The 16,975-nt window shown below is 47.3% G+C and overlaps 1 protein-coding gene across 1 annotated transcript in view; it reads right to left on the reverse strand.

Moving 5' to 3' along the window:
* The window catches only part of CLNK (cytokine dependent hematopoietic cell linker), an 82,398-nt gene extending 65,627 nt beyond the window's left edge, over positions 1-16,771 (reverse strand). The window contains exons 1-3 of the mRNA XM_055326168.1: positions 16,740-16,771; positions 13,902-13,973; positions 4,917-4,945 (exon numbers count right to left, since the gene is read on the reverse strand). Of these exons, the coding sequence (XP_055182143.1) occupies positions 4,917-4,945; positions 13,902-13,973; positions 16,740-16,771 (133 nt within the window). The remainder of the gene's footprint in view (positions 1-4,916; positions 4,946-13,901; positions 13,974-16,739) is intronic.
* Between the last annotated feature and the right edge of the window lie 204 nt (positions 16,772-16,975).

The following is a 16,975-nucleotide window of genomic DNA, read 5'->3' on the forward strand; positions in this document are numbered from 1 at the left end:
GGGTGGGCCTGCTCCCAAATATGTGGTGAAGAGGGAGAGGCCAGCTGGTCCCAAGGACCCGTCACTAAGAATCCGTAGCAGAGACGGCTGTGTGTCTCCCCATGTCCGCTTTCCTCCGTCTGTCCTGGAGGCCCTGATGGCCAGCTGGGCACATGGGCACCTACAGCAAGGACTTGCTACACACCCCGGTCTTCCTCGCAGTCATGTGTGCCCGTGAGTCTAATTTTTGGTAAATGGAAGAGATGGAAAATCAACTCACAGTCTGCAGGAAGCTCTCTGAAGAGAAAGTGTTGTGCACTGTTGATTTCTTCTTTTTCTTCCCTTCCTCCCTCCAGCTGCCCGGAGCACAGCTATCATTATTTTAGGCAATGGGATTGAGGCCAATACAAGGGAGGGAGCAGGATCTCCGAGGACCTGGAGGAGCAGAGCTGCCAAGCAGCCTTGGACTGCTTACCTCTGGACTTGACTTACACGGGAGAAAATACACAGGTCACATGCAAGCCCCCGTGATTTCTTTCTGAACATGTCTTCAGCCTTTACTGTTTCATCTCCTTGTGGAGATCAGCTATGGAATTCACCAAAGATGTAGCAGAGCCTCTAATGAAAGGCATGAACGCCTATTTCATGGAAGCCAAATGAGAAGTCAGAAGTTCTAGGTTCAAACCCTGGCCGCGCCGGTGTCTGGCCACATGCACTCAGGCAGGCCTGTGAAGCCATCGGTTAACTAATATTAGCTTGTAGAATGAGAAGAGGAGTGTCTGCCCCAAACAGCAGTTGAGAAGGTTAAAAAAATACCCCTCTGGCGGCATGTCCCCCCCCGGCCCCCCCATGAACAGCTGTGTTTCATGTTTCAAGTTCAACTTCATGACCAAATCTTTTCCACTCAATCCACATTATGAGTACTCTGCTGTCAGATTTATGTTAGGAGCTTGTTCATTCCTGAGTTCTCATTTTAAACTAAAAACAGTGCCTTTCTCAACATTCAACTCCATTGACGTGGCTCTGTTGATACTTCCCATTGGTCCCTCAAACTGGCGCCCCGTCCAGCTGTGAGGCCGAGGGATTCAGTGACACGGTTGGTTGACCCTCATTTTAAAGATGAAAGCACTGCTTGGCACACAGCATGAACAAGTGTCCTGTGACAGATCTGAGTTCTGTTCTGCTGATTTATTCCCCGGGGGATCTAAGTCTCTTGGGCTCAGTTTACCTAATCTATACTGTATTACCAGCACCTGACAGCTACATTAGAAACATCTATAAAATGCTTGTCACAAACTAGGGATTCATTATACATGTAAGTTTCTTTCCATTTTCTCTCATTCATAGGTCCTAGGTTTTGCTGATGTCATCAGAGAACCAGTATTCAAATTCTGGGCTCCAGACCTCTGGTCCTGGGTTCTTTTCTCTACCTGTCCTGTCTTTATCACTCTTTGTCTTTTAGGAGCCACAGGGTCTCTGGGGACTGAGGGCATCAATCTAACCTTCATCTCTATGATGGAAAATAGATAATCTACCCACTTTCCCCTGGCAAGTTCCAAACTTTAGGACATCTTCAGTTTGGCATCAAACCATGGCTATAGGGAGAGGTGGAAATGAGTTTCCTTGCATTCATTCTCACTATCTCTGAGGAAAGGCTTATGATGTCCTTGACTACATGACTTAGGCCTGGGAAGAAGAGAGGGAAGAGGGAGGGAAGGAAGAAAATAGTAAGAAGAGAGAAAGAGATGTGTAGAAACAGATGAGTATGGATTATACACACACACACACACACACACACACACAGAACATATGGCACATCTGTCTCTTATCTATACTAGCTCCATGATCTAGCTCTTCCGGACATTCCAGTTTTATTCACTGAACCGCAGTCACCTGATCTGAAGATTATGCACTGACATGCTGGTTACAAATAGGCCAAACTCACAGAAATAGCTACATGGGAAGCATTTACTGGGAGTGTGGAGAACAGGCTGAATGTTCTCACTAGGTGGCCCCTGGAAGTTCACTTCCTTTCTTGAATTCTTAATTTCCTCATCTGTGGAGCACAATATTAGTATCTTAGGTAAGCTGAGTCCCTAGGACCTTTCAATTTCATTTTCTTAAAAGTCGGTGCTCAAAGCTGGTTATGGTCAGAACTACCACAAATTGCTTGGATGGATGCATGCATGAATGGATGGACGGTGACAGATAAATTAATTAATTCCATCCCATTTCTTGGGTGATCTCCTGCAATTCAAATAAAATATTCTGAGACAGTTGTTGTCCAGAGAGCTGATGGCAGCTTCTTGGTGGAGATACTTTTGATAGTTTCCTTTTTCTTTGTTTTTGCTTCAACTAGTGATTTTCCAAAGACAGTCCTAGCACTACACGAGTTGGAGTTCTCTTGTGAAAGGCAGGGACTCCCTGATCTCACTCTAGATCTGTGAAAGCATAGACCCTGGAGTGGGCTTGAGAATATACTTTTGTGACTACTGTGATTCTGATACACTACACATTTTAAAGACAACTGTGAATCCCTGGGTTTACCAATCATGGATGATGTGAAATCCTGGCTTGTGTTAATGGGAACTAGGGGAACACCTTTTCCCAGCAATTCACCCGTGAACCATTCACATCCTGTCTGCCCATTTTGCCAACACCTTGGGGGAGAACCACTCTGCTAATACAAGTATTTCAATGTCTAGAAAGAGCCAGCAGGGGGCATTGGATGCTCACATATCCCATACCTGCCTTTCCTCCACCTGCTCCTAAAATCCTTATTAATTTTTCTTTTAAAAGTGGGAAAAACCAACTTTCAACACTGCTTTTCCTTAGGAAACAAAAACCGAAAACAAAACAGGTGCTCCTGGACAAAAATGAAATTTCTTGTCCATTTGACTGAAATAGCCAATATATATCTTTATCAAGGTTTTTATTGTATACGGTGCCTTAGAGAGAAGGACCACTTTCTAAATAGGGCTATCTTCTTTAATTATTTAATTAGTGGAGGGAGAGAGGCTCCTGAGTTTATTTTATGGAAAAACATGGCACTGTTCTCTGTAAATCAGCCTCACAGAAAGTATTGGTATTAACGGGTTGTCCAAGTTTGCATCTATGTCTGTCTTTTCCAGGAATATTTTTTTTGATAGACTGTTTTTAGCATACAAAAATGTATGGAAAAATTATAAGATACAGAGAAGCGAAAAAAGACAGGGATAAAAATTAATATATATAAGGTGCCCATACCAAGGTTACCACTAAAAATATTTGATTATAGCCTGATCATTCACACACACATAGCACACACACACATGATATAGGCTATGTAGGTCTAAGCACATGGTTTTCTTGTCTGCTCTTGCATATAATAGCATCCTATAACATATCCATGTCGGTAAATATGCTTCAAAGTCATCTTTTTAATGGTTATATAGTATTCTCTCATATGGAAATGCCACCATATTTTCAAATAGTCTCATGGTAAAAAATTGCGAACAACTTAAAAATATCTAGAAATGTTCAAAATATCATCACGGCAAACAGCCTGTTGTGTAAATCATGTGCATCTTTCATTATATCAGTTCTGTTTTATTTTAATAGATACTTTCTGTGGTTTATAAGCATGCAGAGGCTGGGGTGCTGTGATTTGCTGTTAATATTTTTGGCAGAATATGATTCCAATGTGTATGGGCAGGCCTGGGCAGCTTTATCTCAATCAGCTCTCTTGGGGTTTTGATTTGTTTTTGTTTTTCTTCCTCCTCTGCTTATTTCTCTAGAATGTTGTTAATGAAACGTAATACCCACCTGTCAGTTTTTCTCTGCCTTAATGAATGTGGGGAGTGGGCAAAGGGAGAGGGGTACGGATCACGTGGTTTATAACCCACCAGCCAACACATCAGATTGGCAATTTCCTTTCCAGGCACCATCCCTTTGGAAGTGTCTAGAGTACCCCCAGGACTTTAAGTGCATTGTGGGAAGGGATGGGAGGTAGCAAGCTGGTGGAGGGAGGCATATTTGGAATCAAAGGCTCTAGTACAGTTTGGATGAATCTACCTTGAGAGGATGCAACCTTAGCAAATGACTGGGAAGGTTAATAAAGGCATTTTCTGTAAGAGGGATTAGAGCCAGGCCAGGTGCTTGTTTCTTATTTATATTCATACTTGCAGTCTTGATTTTGCTTTTATACACTTCTCACGGCAATTTGGGACATGCTGAAAGCTGGTTACATGCTCCAACATGCTCTGTTATGAACCTTTGAGTTCATTTGCAGATTGCGTCACTCCCTATGATTCTACACCTTCTTTGCACACTTCTTGTCTATTTTTCACTTTATTCTGTCTCCTTGTAGCCATCATTTCTAGCCACCTTTCATCGTTCCTCGCCAGCTTTCTAGGGACGTTCTATTGGACTTTCCCTGAAATAATAATGCTCCAAGATGAATAGTACATACTTTCACTCAAACTTTAATGGGATTCTAGTAAGTGCCCTGTACCAGGAACTAGGCTCTGAAAAGACATGCAAGAGAATCATAAAATGTGGTTTCTGATCGATTCATCCATTCAACACGTATTCTGGGGGGATCCCGTTATATAGAGCTTAGTTGAACGAGCGCTACTGAGGGGCCACAGCAATGACATTTACGCAGACTTTTACCCATTTTGCAGATGAAGGATCTGTGCTTCACCCCAGGCTAAACAGCTACAAAGTGAAGGGAGAGCCAGGGTTCCCCATCAGCCTGCCCCAGTTTCCAAAGCTTGTGGAAGTCACAGACTAGGCTGTACCCCGGGAGGAGCCGGAGGAAGAGGCCATCAGTGGGTAATGCCATTTTGAACAAGCCAGTAGTTTTATCGAAGGAAAAGCAGAGAAGAATGGAAGGAAGAGTAACAGACCCATGCTGACATCCCCACGGCTTTGGCGACTGAGGGCTCCTGACTCACCTGTGGCACTGTTGAATCGAGGCCATGACCTAGGGCAGAAAAGAGAACCATGGTCAGTGTCAGCGGCATGCGGGTCACACACCTTCCCCAGAGGAGTGGGCAGCCACCACAGGCATTTCCCAGATCAACCTATGAAATGGTTTCTTCCTGTTTATATTGTTCTGGATCTGAAACAACACCTCATTATAGAGAGTATGAAAAATAGGAAAATGTACGGAGAAGAAAATGCAACCACCCCAGGTAGCATTTTGGCAAATCTGCTCTACATATTTGTATGCGTGTATGACGGTGTGTGTGCATATGTCTAAATGGACAGATGTATAAAAATAGCATAAGAATGTATGGGCTGAAAAAAAAAAGAATGTATGGGCTGTTGATGTTAAAAATGCATTATATATCTTTAGCTGTTATTCAAAGACATGACATCTATTGGCTGTGATTTTTTTTTAAAAAGATTTTATTTGACATAGAGATAGCACAAGCAGGGGGAGGAGCAGAGGAAGAGGGAGCAGTAGACTCCCCACCAAGCAGGGAGCCCTATGCAGGGCTCCATCCCAGGACCTAGGATCAAAACCTCAGCTGAAGGCAGATGCTTAACTGACTGAGCCACCCAGGCACCCTTACTGGCTGTGATTTTTAAAGGGTTCATTTGGGTTCTTGCTAGTTTTTATTATTGCAAGTAATGTTGCAGGGTGGATCCATGCTTGCGTTTTTCATCTAATCCTCGAATCTTCCCGTGGAGAGACTCTGCCAAGTGCAGTGAGGAGGGTCAGGCAATGGGGGTCTTCCAAGCCCCTCACAGTAGATCACTCAGTTGCCCACCAGGTGGGTTGGGTCAGTTTAGATGCTAAGTCACAGAGCGGTCAGTGACCATTGCTGGATCTCGCCACCCTCAAATCCATCCTTTAAAACAATTTTGCCTACGTGGTGCTCGATTTCTTATTTTACCTGTTTCATTTCCCTGATGCCTAGTGAGACCGAATTTTTATTATTATTTTCCAAGTGGCCTAAAACCACTATCTATTGTGAGTTGTCTGTATGTGTGTTTGTCTATTTTTTAGTAGGCCTTTTGCCTGGCCACCACATTCACATTGGCAGGGTGCTTTAGGAAATGCCTTTTGCCTAGATTTTGGGCAAAGATCTGCAAAGCTCTGGGGCAAAGGCAGGCTCTGGAGGATGCTGCTTCTGTGAGCCAACTTGTTTGTGCCTTTAATAATCCTGGGCCTCGTACGGCGCCTATCCTCCGAGGCTCTCAAAGTACGTCACAGGAGCAATTAATTGAGCATCGCAACACACACCGGGGGTAAATATTTATGAGGCCTGCCTGGTGGCTGGGACCTCGGGCACTGAATAGTTAAGTTGGGATACATGAGTAACCAGGAGACCACGGCCCAGGAGTCTGGCTTCCCGCTTACCCTTTGTCCTCTGTTTGCCATTTTAATACTCAGGGAGGCCCTGTGGGGTGGCTGTCGCTGTCCCAAGTTTATAGACAAGGAAATGGGAGGTTCAGAGCGTCCTTCAACTTGCCTGGTCCCACAGAGAGTGAGGGATCTGACAGCCTGAGAGTGAGGGTCAGATCTCCAAATCCTGGCCGCCTCCCTGGCCCTCGCCCACAGGCGGTGGTGAGTCCAGAGGCAGTGTGCAGCTGCGGTCTCGGAGCCCTTGTGGTTAGCTCTTGGCTTCCTTTCAAGCTGCCTGAGATTCGGCAGAAATTATCAGTAAATCAGCCAGTAAGGAGCAGGTCATTTATCTGGGGCCTGAGAGCTCTCTCTTGACGCTTTCAACACATGGCCTCTTCCCTGACATCCTCGTCTTTGACTAAGGCCTCAAAAGGCTCCCCAGGCCTGCCACTGGTGATACGTGAAATGCAAATGGTGTTTTCGTGACTGTGTACGGTAAGCTTGCTGTGAGCGTGGCAAGCCAGGCCCTGTACTTGGGGACAGCACATCCGGGGCAGGCGACCTGCAAGCCCAAGCCCAGGGATGAGGCAGAGGATGCCCACTCTCCTCGGGGATCCTGGCAAGAACTTTGGCTCTTATGTTAGGATTCTGTCCTCCTTCTGACCTTGGCTTCACCTGGGTTTTAGAATCAAAGACAGTTAATGCTAAAAAAAAAACAAAAAAATAACAAAAACACATCGGAGACAACGTCGTCCAGTTTATTGTTGCAAGTTTCAGCCTGGGGTCTTGTGAGACCTGTGAAGAGTGGAGCCTGTGCAGCACGGAGAGGCTCTGCTCCGGCGGGTGGGCTTTCCCCACTTCGCAGGTGCGGCTCAAGTTCAGGAGAGGTAAGTGACCTGCCTCAAGTGGCCCAGCATGCGATGGGCAGAGCCGGGAATTGTCTGGCTACCCTCATTATTTCCAAGCCTGCCTCAGCAACGTAGACCGCCCAGCTCTCTCTGCCTGGGAGCTTCCTCCCCATCGTCCAGGCTATCTGGAAGTGGCTTCTCTGAGCCACTCTGCCCCTAGATGGGGTCCCAGAGCGATGGAGCTCATTCATATGTCATACCCTCCGGGATTCTGCACCCCGGGGCTCTCTGTGCGTCAGTGCAAGCCGAATGAGTTAGCAGAGGAAGCGTCAGCAGGGCTGGGAGCAGCGTTGTTATTCCAGCTGAGCCCACAAAGGGGGGGGGGCAGAACCTGCTCTGAGGGCCCGGGAAGGAGGGGGCCCCGGAGGAGACCTGGACTCCACGGTTGTGTCTGGTTGGAGTTCAGGCCAGCAGCTGACAAGCTCCCCGAAAAGGCTCCTGTGCTGATGCTCTTTGCAGCCTGACAGCCCGGGGTGATTAGCAAAAGAGGCTGCTAGCAAACTTCGTGGAGATCTGCTGTGTTCTTGTTGCTCCAGCAAGCCCCACGTGCTAGTTAGCAAGCTGCCTCTTGCCAAGGAATGACGAGGATGCACCCTGGCTCCTTCGCGTCGTCGACAGCATCCATAACACGGCCACATGCGAAGGGGCCAGGGCTGGATGGTGTGACAGCTCGGCAGCCCCGCCCCCCTGCTGTTCCCACCCCTGCTCCTTCCAGCTCTGGGCCTGAGGGCAGCAGGCCTGCCTCTATGTCTCTGGCTTACGCAGGCAGGTGTCCACGTCGTGGTGGGGGGAGTTCGTGGAATATGAAATGAATGAGCCTGATCTCCAGCGGTTTGTGGATTTCAATATTTAAGGCTTATTACAAATAAAGATTTTTAATTTCTGAATATTTTTAATTTTTAATACTTCTCAATAATTTAATACGCTTAATAATTTTTAATCCTGAAAGGGCACTAAATTAAACCCATCTTCCCTCTCCCCCTTGCTGCCTGGGAGAACTGGATCTGATTGGGTAGGCAGGATGCACTTGCGTCTTACTTATCCATGGGAACAAAGTTTGGATGGTGTGTTTTTCCTGTCCCATAGAGACGACGTTTGGTCCCATCTCCAGGGTCAAGCTCCCGGTGGGTGTGGAGACTAATTCCTCATCGCCCCCTAGAGTGTGACGCGTGTGGTCCTCCCCTGGGCCTCCCCAGGTACCACTGCTGGAGCAGAATGTGCAGCAGAGCCCCTTGGGAGATGGTCAGGGTGATTTCACCGGCTAGCCCACTCCCTGTCCCAAACCTCCAAGACTAACTGGCTCGGCACCACATCTCCCCTTAAGTACTGCTTCTGACGTTAAGAGAGCGCTTTAGACTAAAATTCTAATTTTTGTCAGACAATTGATAAGAGTTGCTAACCTCATTTTTAATATAATCTAGAGGGAAATGAGAGTGACTTTGAACTTTTAAATTCATTGCCTTTTCCCCTCTGTTTGGATGCCCATGCCGTACCGGTTAAGTGTGAGCCTTATACAAATCATATCAGCAAATCTCCTGGCAACTCTCGATGGACAAGAATCTCTATATCAGTGTTAGGGCCAATTACCAGGAACTGGCCCTTTCCTTTGGTGGCTGGGTTGACCGAGGCCTGGGTTAACCCCCGAGGGGAATTGGTGGTGCCAGGTTCACATGCAGCCAGTCTGCAGGAGGGGAGCACCCTGCCTTCCTCTCTAGCACTGGAGGGATGTGCAGATTGGCATTAGGGAGCTGCAGGGGCCGAGGTATGGAAAGGCTTAGTGTGCTCTGCTCAGAGTGAGGAACCAGCAGGGTTGAGCTAGAGGGCCTGCCTAGTCCTGGAGGCTTGTGGAGCTCGGTTAAAGCACTGGTTCAAGCATGCTGAGAGCTGCATCTCCAGAAGGCCATGCGGGTGTCCCTAGAGTCTACTGGCGAGGGAAGGGTTCAGGCATAAGTCCCAGCAAGAGGTAGTGGCACTTATCCAGTGGAACTCCATTCCCCTGAGCAGATCACAGTATACCTCAGGTTCTCAAACTTCTTCCACCAGGCCCCCAGCCCCTAAATGGGAGACCAGGCACCTAATTACAGAACGTGGCCTGTGAGCCTTCTGCCTCTGAGCACTGTGGTGCTGCTTGCTCTCCTAATGCACTAGGAGAGTCAAAAGGCAGCGTGGAGTTAGGAATTCCTTATTTAAAGATTTTATTTATTTATTCATGAGAGACACACACAGAGGCAGAGACACAGGCAGAAGGAGAAACAGGCTCTATGCAGGGAGTCTGACATGGGACTCGATCCCGGGTCTCCAGGATCATGCCCTGGGCCGAAGGCAGGTCCTAAACTGCTGAGCCATCCAGGGATCCCAGGAATTCCTTATTTAAATCTCACTGTTAAACCCTGTTTTTTCTTTCCTCAACTAAGTTTAAGTTCACTGAGGACAGGATGCATGTGATGTGAGCTCTGATCCTCTTCATCTGTGTCCCTGACAAATGCTGAAGGATGAAAATAACAATATCTGGCATTTGGATGGGCTACACTGCAGGGGAGCAGCATGGCAGCGCGGGGTGGCCTGCGTGCCCAGGTTAGCTCTGGCGCCCCTCCAGCAGGTGAACGGCTCCCGAGTCTACAGCTTCCATTCTCCCCGACTTGTCCTGTCTTCTCTCTGCGTCCCTCCATCCTTTCCTTCTGGTGAAAGTACCTTCTATCACCTATTTAGATATCTAGTATGTGCCAGGCACTGGGCGTACAGTCCAAGCCAACAGCCTCCTGGTGGGTCCTTCTCATTCTTCTTCCTCCCGACTCTTTAGCGATGCTTCCTGTGCATCTAATCTGGGGAGCTCCTTGTGGGGGGGCCCCAGGAAAGGGATGAGGCACCCTCTTAGAAAGCCCTTTGGGCCCTCTGTAAAGCCCCTGGCTGGCCACATCTTTCAGAAAGATACTCCCCGGTCTGCACAGTGAGGCAGGCCAGAGGGAGCAGTGTTCTTAAGGATCAGTCAGTGCCATCTGTGGATGCCCAGGGCCCCTGGAGGGGGTGGGGTGAGACCAGAGAGGTCAAGAGCAACAAGGCCCTGGGACCCCGCCACCCCGTGTGTCTCCTGGGCAGACAGCTGTCTGCTGGGAGGGCCGGGCAGGGGGCTGCCTAGCGCAGCAACAAGGCTGCTGCGTCTGAAGGAATTACAGCCACCTGCACCTTGTCTCCTCCAATGACCCCCCCCCTCCTCGGGAACTAACTATTGCTGTGGGCATTAGTGGCAAAAGAGAAGAAATGGATAGTGAATGAGGTGAGGGTAGGGAGTGTCCGAGTGCGGGACATGTGAGCAACAGTAACTACAGCGCTGTCGTCAGGAATGGGAACGGAGACTCCACTCGGAGTGGAAAGCATGGCTGGGAACCTTGTGGGCAAGCCCTTAGCCACCCCCGGGGTCCCCTGAGGGCCTGCGTCTTTTCTCACACTGCATGAGGCACAGTGTCTTGTGACCTGGAGTACCAGTTTTGCTCTGCACACCCCCACTCTGCCCCCACCCCCCCGCCCTAGACTGAGCCTCTTGAGGGCAAGGGCTGTTGTCTCATCTGAATTTCCCGGTCTCCAGCACGCTGACCTCTCCCACCTTCCTCCTACCCTCTGGGCCCCTGTCTTGCATCTTCTTCCTTCCCGTCTCCTGGAGGTAGTAGGTAGGGGCAGAGGAAGTGCTGGGCCTAGCGGCCTCCTACTCCAGCTCCGAAGCTTGCATTCTCAGTAAGGATGCTGAAGTGGAGGTTCTCAGGCTTGAATGGGCACCAGAATCACTGGGGGGCGGGGGGGGGGCTTGTTTATACACAGGTGCCCAGGCTCCCACTCCTGAGTTTCTGATTCAGTAGGTCAGGGCCTGAGAATCTGCATTTCTCCGAAGCTCCCAGGTGGCACTGATGGATGGGGCCACCGTCCAGGAGGTGCCGCTGTGAGGCTGTGCGATGGCCCTGGACCTTCTTCTCGGGAGCGCAATGCCCACACACCCATTCTTCATAGCAGAGTCTCTACGGGAGCAGACTGGAGACTTGCAGGAACAGAAAACGAAATCCACAGGATCATGCCGACACAGCAGAAAGTGGTGGTCACTTGGAGCCCAGAAACGGTCCTCAATTTGACGTTACACTCTGAATCCCAATCCAGTTGTCACCAGTGACTAGCTCTGTGACTGACCACAAATGTAACCTCTCTCAGACTCTCTTTTCTCGTCTAGAAAATGGGATTTATAATAACTACTTCAGAGCAGTATTGTGAGGATTAAATGCCAAAATTCCTTTCGTGGTGGCTGGTGCATGTCCAGGCACTTACCTATGGATTTGAGTTTGGACTTGATTGGAAAACGTGGTATGTTTCCATTTTCTGCACTTAGGGATGCACCACAGGTGTGGATATTGGGGATTCAGCTCAATGAATTCCATGGGGAGTTTGGGGATGCGTTCGTTGATACGTAGTGTGGACAGGTCGTGGTTAATGGATGTGGTTCTGTGTTTTTCTTGGATCATCATCTGGACCGTATCAGCAGCATCTCCGTGAGCATCGTTTGTGGCCTGGAGGTGCATGCATGTTGGAGTGTAGCGGGGAGGTTGGCTGGGGCCAGCCCCCTGCACCTGTCAGGGGAGCTGATGCCTCACCTAAGGGCTGGCTGTATTGAGGGCAAAAGTATGGAGAGCCAGGGCTGCTTTAGATCCCAGTAACAATATGGAAGTCTACGGTTGACCATACCACCCAGCTCATCAGCCTCAGGGAAGGTACTGATGCTCTGCATTCCTTCTTCTCTCCTAAGAAAGGGAGACTAATGAGCCTGGGATTGTGGGGATCCAGGGAGACACCAGCTATTAAACTCTTAAAGCAGCACCCAGCACATGGTGGCCACTCAGTGACCATTAGCCACTGTTATTTATTGTGGACCTGCTACGTTCCCGGAGTGCTACAGGGGTCTCCCATTTATTCATTTTCCACACACGGAAGCTGCTTTTCGTACAGGGATCAGTGGGGCACAAGGCAGTCTGCTCACTCGCTTTCAAATACCATTTCTAAAGTATATGAGGCGCTGAGATGGGAAATGGGCTTGTCAGAGTGAGGTCACTCCATGAGTGAGCAGGTGGGATGACACTGAGACCCGGTGCCCACTGGCAGGTTCTGTGCGCAGCACCACCTGCCCATAGCACCCTCCCTCGGTCTTGACTACCAAGTGCTGATAATTGTAATTTGTACAGAGAATGAATTCATTGGTTTAATAGTTCTTGAAGTAAGACAGTAGACCCAAAATGTAGTTTTCAGACATTTTGATTTGATTTATAGATCTCAATACTAATTTATACTCATATAATACTTTCATTATAAAATACGCAGTGGTACAAAGATTTGTATGCATATGGGATTTTTTTTTTAAATTTGGGTTTATAAATGGTTTGGAACAGGTTGCAGAAACATCGTCTGTTGCTCTTTTTAATATATCTTGAGCATGCTATGACACATCCTGAAATAATTTGCTGCGGAAAAAAGCACTGCTCTTTCTCTCTTTCTCTCTCTCTTTTTCAAATGTAGCTGTAAATATTACTGTGATGTATGTGATTGCTGCGACCATCTTCATTTGAAGGAAGGCTTCTCACCCTTCCAGCTCCCATCTCTTACTATTGTCAGGAAATAAGAAAAACTGACTTAAAATGCATTATTCAAATGTATTTAATGTAAACATTGAACAAGTCTGAGAACAGCCACAAATTTTCCTTTGCTTAATATGGTTTTGACAATATTTCAGATATTCTGTTTTACAAGCATTCATTTAGTCTTCTTAGGGAAAATAGTTCTTCGAGTAAATCTTAGGACGCTAAGAATGCCCTGGTGCCTGGCACGTAGTGGGAACTGAATGGGTGTTTGGCGTTTGAGAGTGTGTTGGGATCCAAGGAATAGGATAACATGCTGAGACCCTTGCGTGCCTCTGAGCAGATAGACTGGTCCAGCAGGGTTTGCTGAGGGAGCTCTGGTGGGATGCAGGGGGACCTCCAACCCCCTCTGGGTATCAGGATGTTGCCCAGGGTCTGGCTGCTGGGCAATGGTAGACCTGGAGTGGGCTTCAGGATTGGAATCCCCATTCCAATTGGCTTTTAGAGTTGGCTCTGAGCCCCTCGGAGGTGGGACTTTGTCTTTCATCTCTGCATATTACCTAGCCTGTGCAAGTCCTAAGGCCATGACTGCTTAGTAAATGTTTGCTCAGCTGAACGACAAAGGGAAGAAACCACATAGGCACATGGCTCCCTCTATCCTCACTTGTGAGACCGGGTGGTGGACTCATGGCCTGATGCATCCGTGACCTATCATTTAAATTGTTCACCAGCTGAAAATGGAAGCTTCCCTTTTAGTGGCTGTCTCTTGGGCTGTTTGGACACCTGGTGGGTGGTGGAAGTAGCCCTGGGTCTGAAATGCTGTGGATGCCTCGGGGCTTCTCAAACTTTACCTGCATCACACATATGATGGCACTTTAACTCATATGCATTTCTTTTCCTTCTGAACCTTGGTCTCTAAGACCACTGGCAGCAATAAAATTTTATCACACTAACATGTTGTGTGTGTGCGTGTGTGTGTGTGTGTGTGTGTGTGTGTGTGTGTTGGTCAGCTTATTTGCCATAGACTCAAAAATTTCACTCCTCTATTAATAAACAAGTAAATATTCTGACCTATTTTTTGGCAGACAGAGGTTCTGGAATTTCATATCACTGGATCCTTCTTTTGTTGTCCTTCTATTGCCCCTGGGATGAAAGAAAATAGATTACAGTCAGGAAATAGCAAGAAGCTTGGGGGAAAAATTAATTAAGTGCATTCATTCATAGAAACAACCACCCAGTCAGATTTAAGTAATGAACATCTCACACATAATTCCAAATCTCTGCATTTCCATTGGGGTTAAAAAAAATCTGTGTTTAAAAGTAATTTAATTACTTTAAAAAATATATTTTTAAATGTAAGAGCTTTATTTTACAAGGGGCGGTAGTGTGGGGTGGAAGAAGCACCCCGGTCAAGATCAAAACGTGGGCGGCCATCCCACATCGCAGGCTTACCACGGCACACTCTCTAAGCCGTGTCTCTGTGACATTGCTCTAGAAGACGAGGAGCATCATACCTTCACACATGGCTGATGGGGGGCTGTCAAAGAAGGAAAGTGCCTGTGGGCCAAGGAATGTTCTAGATGCTTCCTATGTTAGTTTCATTTGACCCCGGGCTAGCCTACCTCATCCAGTGTAGGAAGGCAGATTGCTTAGCAATAGCAATTCAGATTCAAATAATATTTATTGGAATTCCATATAACTTGGATACTTTGCTATGGCATTTTCTGTGAAAAGATTAAATTATTTTAAATTGAGTTAATCTGTTCAAATTCAGTAAAGCCTTCGCTATCGTAAACCATTACTATTATGCATTCCTCATTCGTTTAATTAGCCACATTAAATATATTTCCGTTTCTTTTGCAGGTATTTTGTGAACTTTAGCAGATGTTTATTGATAACACTTTCCCCTCTAAATGCTCCTTGATAGCTATCTCGTTAGCTCTGACCCCCTTGTACTCCTGGCTCCCTCCATGTGGAGCAAACTTGCTTCTTCTTTGTTCTTGGTTTTTGTTTTGTTTTGTTTTGCTTGTTTTGTTTTTACTGCTCCCAGCAGGCCTCTTTCAGATACTGTTTTTTGTCTCCCTTCTCCTGCACTCCTGCTTCTGAGCTCAGAGAAGGTGCCAGGTCCTCAGAGGAACCTTCCCCGCACTCTGAGATTGGCTGCTTCATAGCACTTGTCTGAGTTGTAAGCTTCCTTTTGTCTTAACTCATAGCTTGTGATCATGTCTGCTAAGCCAGCTCAACTACCATGCTGGTGAGGGCAGAGATGTGCAGGGCGGTGTGTCTGTGGGGCTGGGGTCCGTGTCTGGCCCATAGTGAGCCCTCTGTGGACACGCCTGTGTGCTCAGGAATCAGGGACTCTGGGAAATACCTATCAGTGATTGGAGACTGTCCATCTAGGATTTTGTGTACAGCCTACAGGCTGTGATGTGATAAATAAAAAATTTAGTGAGGGGTGCCTGGGTGGCTCAGTCAGTTAAGCGTCCAATTCTTGATTTCAGCTCAGGTCATGATCTCAGAGTTGTGGGATCCAGTCCTGTGTTGGGCTCCATGCTGGGTATGGAGCCTGCCTGAGATGTTTTCTCTCTTTCTCCCTCTACTTTTCTCTCCCTCTTCCTTTGCCCCTCCTCTCTCTCCCCCTTTCTTTCTCTCAAATAAACAAAAAATCTTAAAAACAAACAAACAAACAAACAAAAAAAAAAAACTTAGTGTGGGGTGCCTGGGTGACTCAGTCAATTAAGTGTCTGATTCTTGACTTTGGCTCAGGTCATGATCTCGGGGTTCTGGGATTGAGCCTCCGATCGGACTCCTGCTCAATGAGGAGTTTGCTTCTCCCTCTCACTCCATCTCTCCACTGCTTATGCTTTCTGTCTCTTACAAGCCAGGGGAGAGGTGGAGGGAGGATGTGGAGGTGGAGGGAGAAGGAGAAGCAGACTCCCTGCTGAGCAGGGAGCCTGATACAGAACTCGATCCCAGGACCCCGGGATCATGCCCTGAGCTAAAGCCAGATGCTCACAGGGGACCTGAGAGCAGAGGGGGTTTCACTAGAGTGACCAGGCTGGTTGCAGGCCAGATCTCTGATCCCTTGACAGGTGCATGTCAGACGTAGTACAGGGAAAGGGGAGCCAGATATTGCCAGAAGCTCAAGGCCAGGCCCTTCTGAAAACCAGTGAGGAACAGAGAGAAAATGAGGGTGGGGTGGGGGAATGACAGGGGGTTAGGGAGGGAGGAGCTTCTCCTCCCACAATGGATGATGTAAAGAAAATGTTAAGGAAGCTTGTAAATCAATAGCCATTTACTTGGACAGTAAGTAGTTAAAGTCTATTTACTTTTAAATTTCATGGGAAAAAGTAGAGATTAGAAATCAGAGGTTCCCAGATCGTTCCCTACTCCCTTCCAGTTGTTTGGCTTTGAATTTTGTTTGCTAATCTCAGGGAAAACTAAAATATCCAGGTCCGCAATTTTACTCCCTACCGGGTTTCTCTATTTTAAATCATTCTTTAGGGTTCTAGTTTTCAGAAACACTTTTTATTTTATTTTATTTATTTATTTTTTTAATTTGCAGCCAATTGATTTTTTTTAATTTTTATTTATTTATAATAGTCACACACACACACACACACACACACACACACACACACACAGGCAGAGACACAGGCAGAGGGAGAAGCAGGCTCCATGCACCGGGAGCCCTACGTGGGATTCGATCCCGGGTCTCCAGGATCGCGCCCTGGGCCAAAGGCAGGCGCCAAACTGCTGCGCCACCCAGGGATCCCTAGAAACACTTTTTTTAAAAAATGTACAGTGTTGAAAGAATCATCAAGCTTTGGTCTATCACAGAAAATGTTATTAAGGATGTTAACCATCACAGGTCAGGATTATTTGCTTTGCATTAAATTGAGATCTGACCTTGGAAGGTTCAGTGTTCCCCAGTTGGCCATTGCCTCTATGAGCCTGGGGTTACCAGTTCTGTTTACTACAGCAGTGTAAGTAGTTACGCATCATTTTACAAGGCCTCAAGCATTTGGGACCAGCTGTCCTTCCTGTGGGCCACTCAGCCTGTCCCACCCACATCGTAAAATGAATCACATCAGCATTTTAAACTGCTGCTCTAGTACTTGTCATTGATCCTGGTCAAGTGCCCA

Source organism: Nyctereutes procyonoides, unplaced genomic scaffold (assembly GCF_905146905.1).
Source record: "Nyctereutes procyonoides isolate TBG_1078 unplaced genomic scaffold, NYPRO_anot_genome, whole genome shotgun sequence".
NCBI classification, from domain to species: Eukaryota; Metazoa; Chordata; class Mammalia; order Carnivora; family Canidae; genus Nyctereutes; species Nyctereutes procyonoides.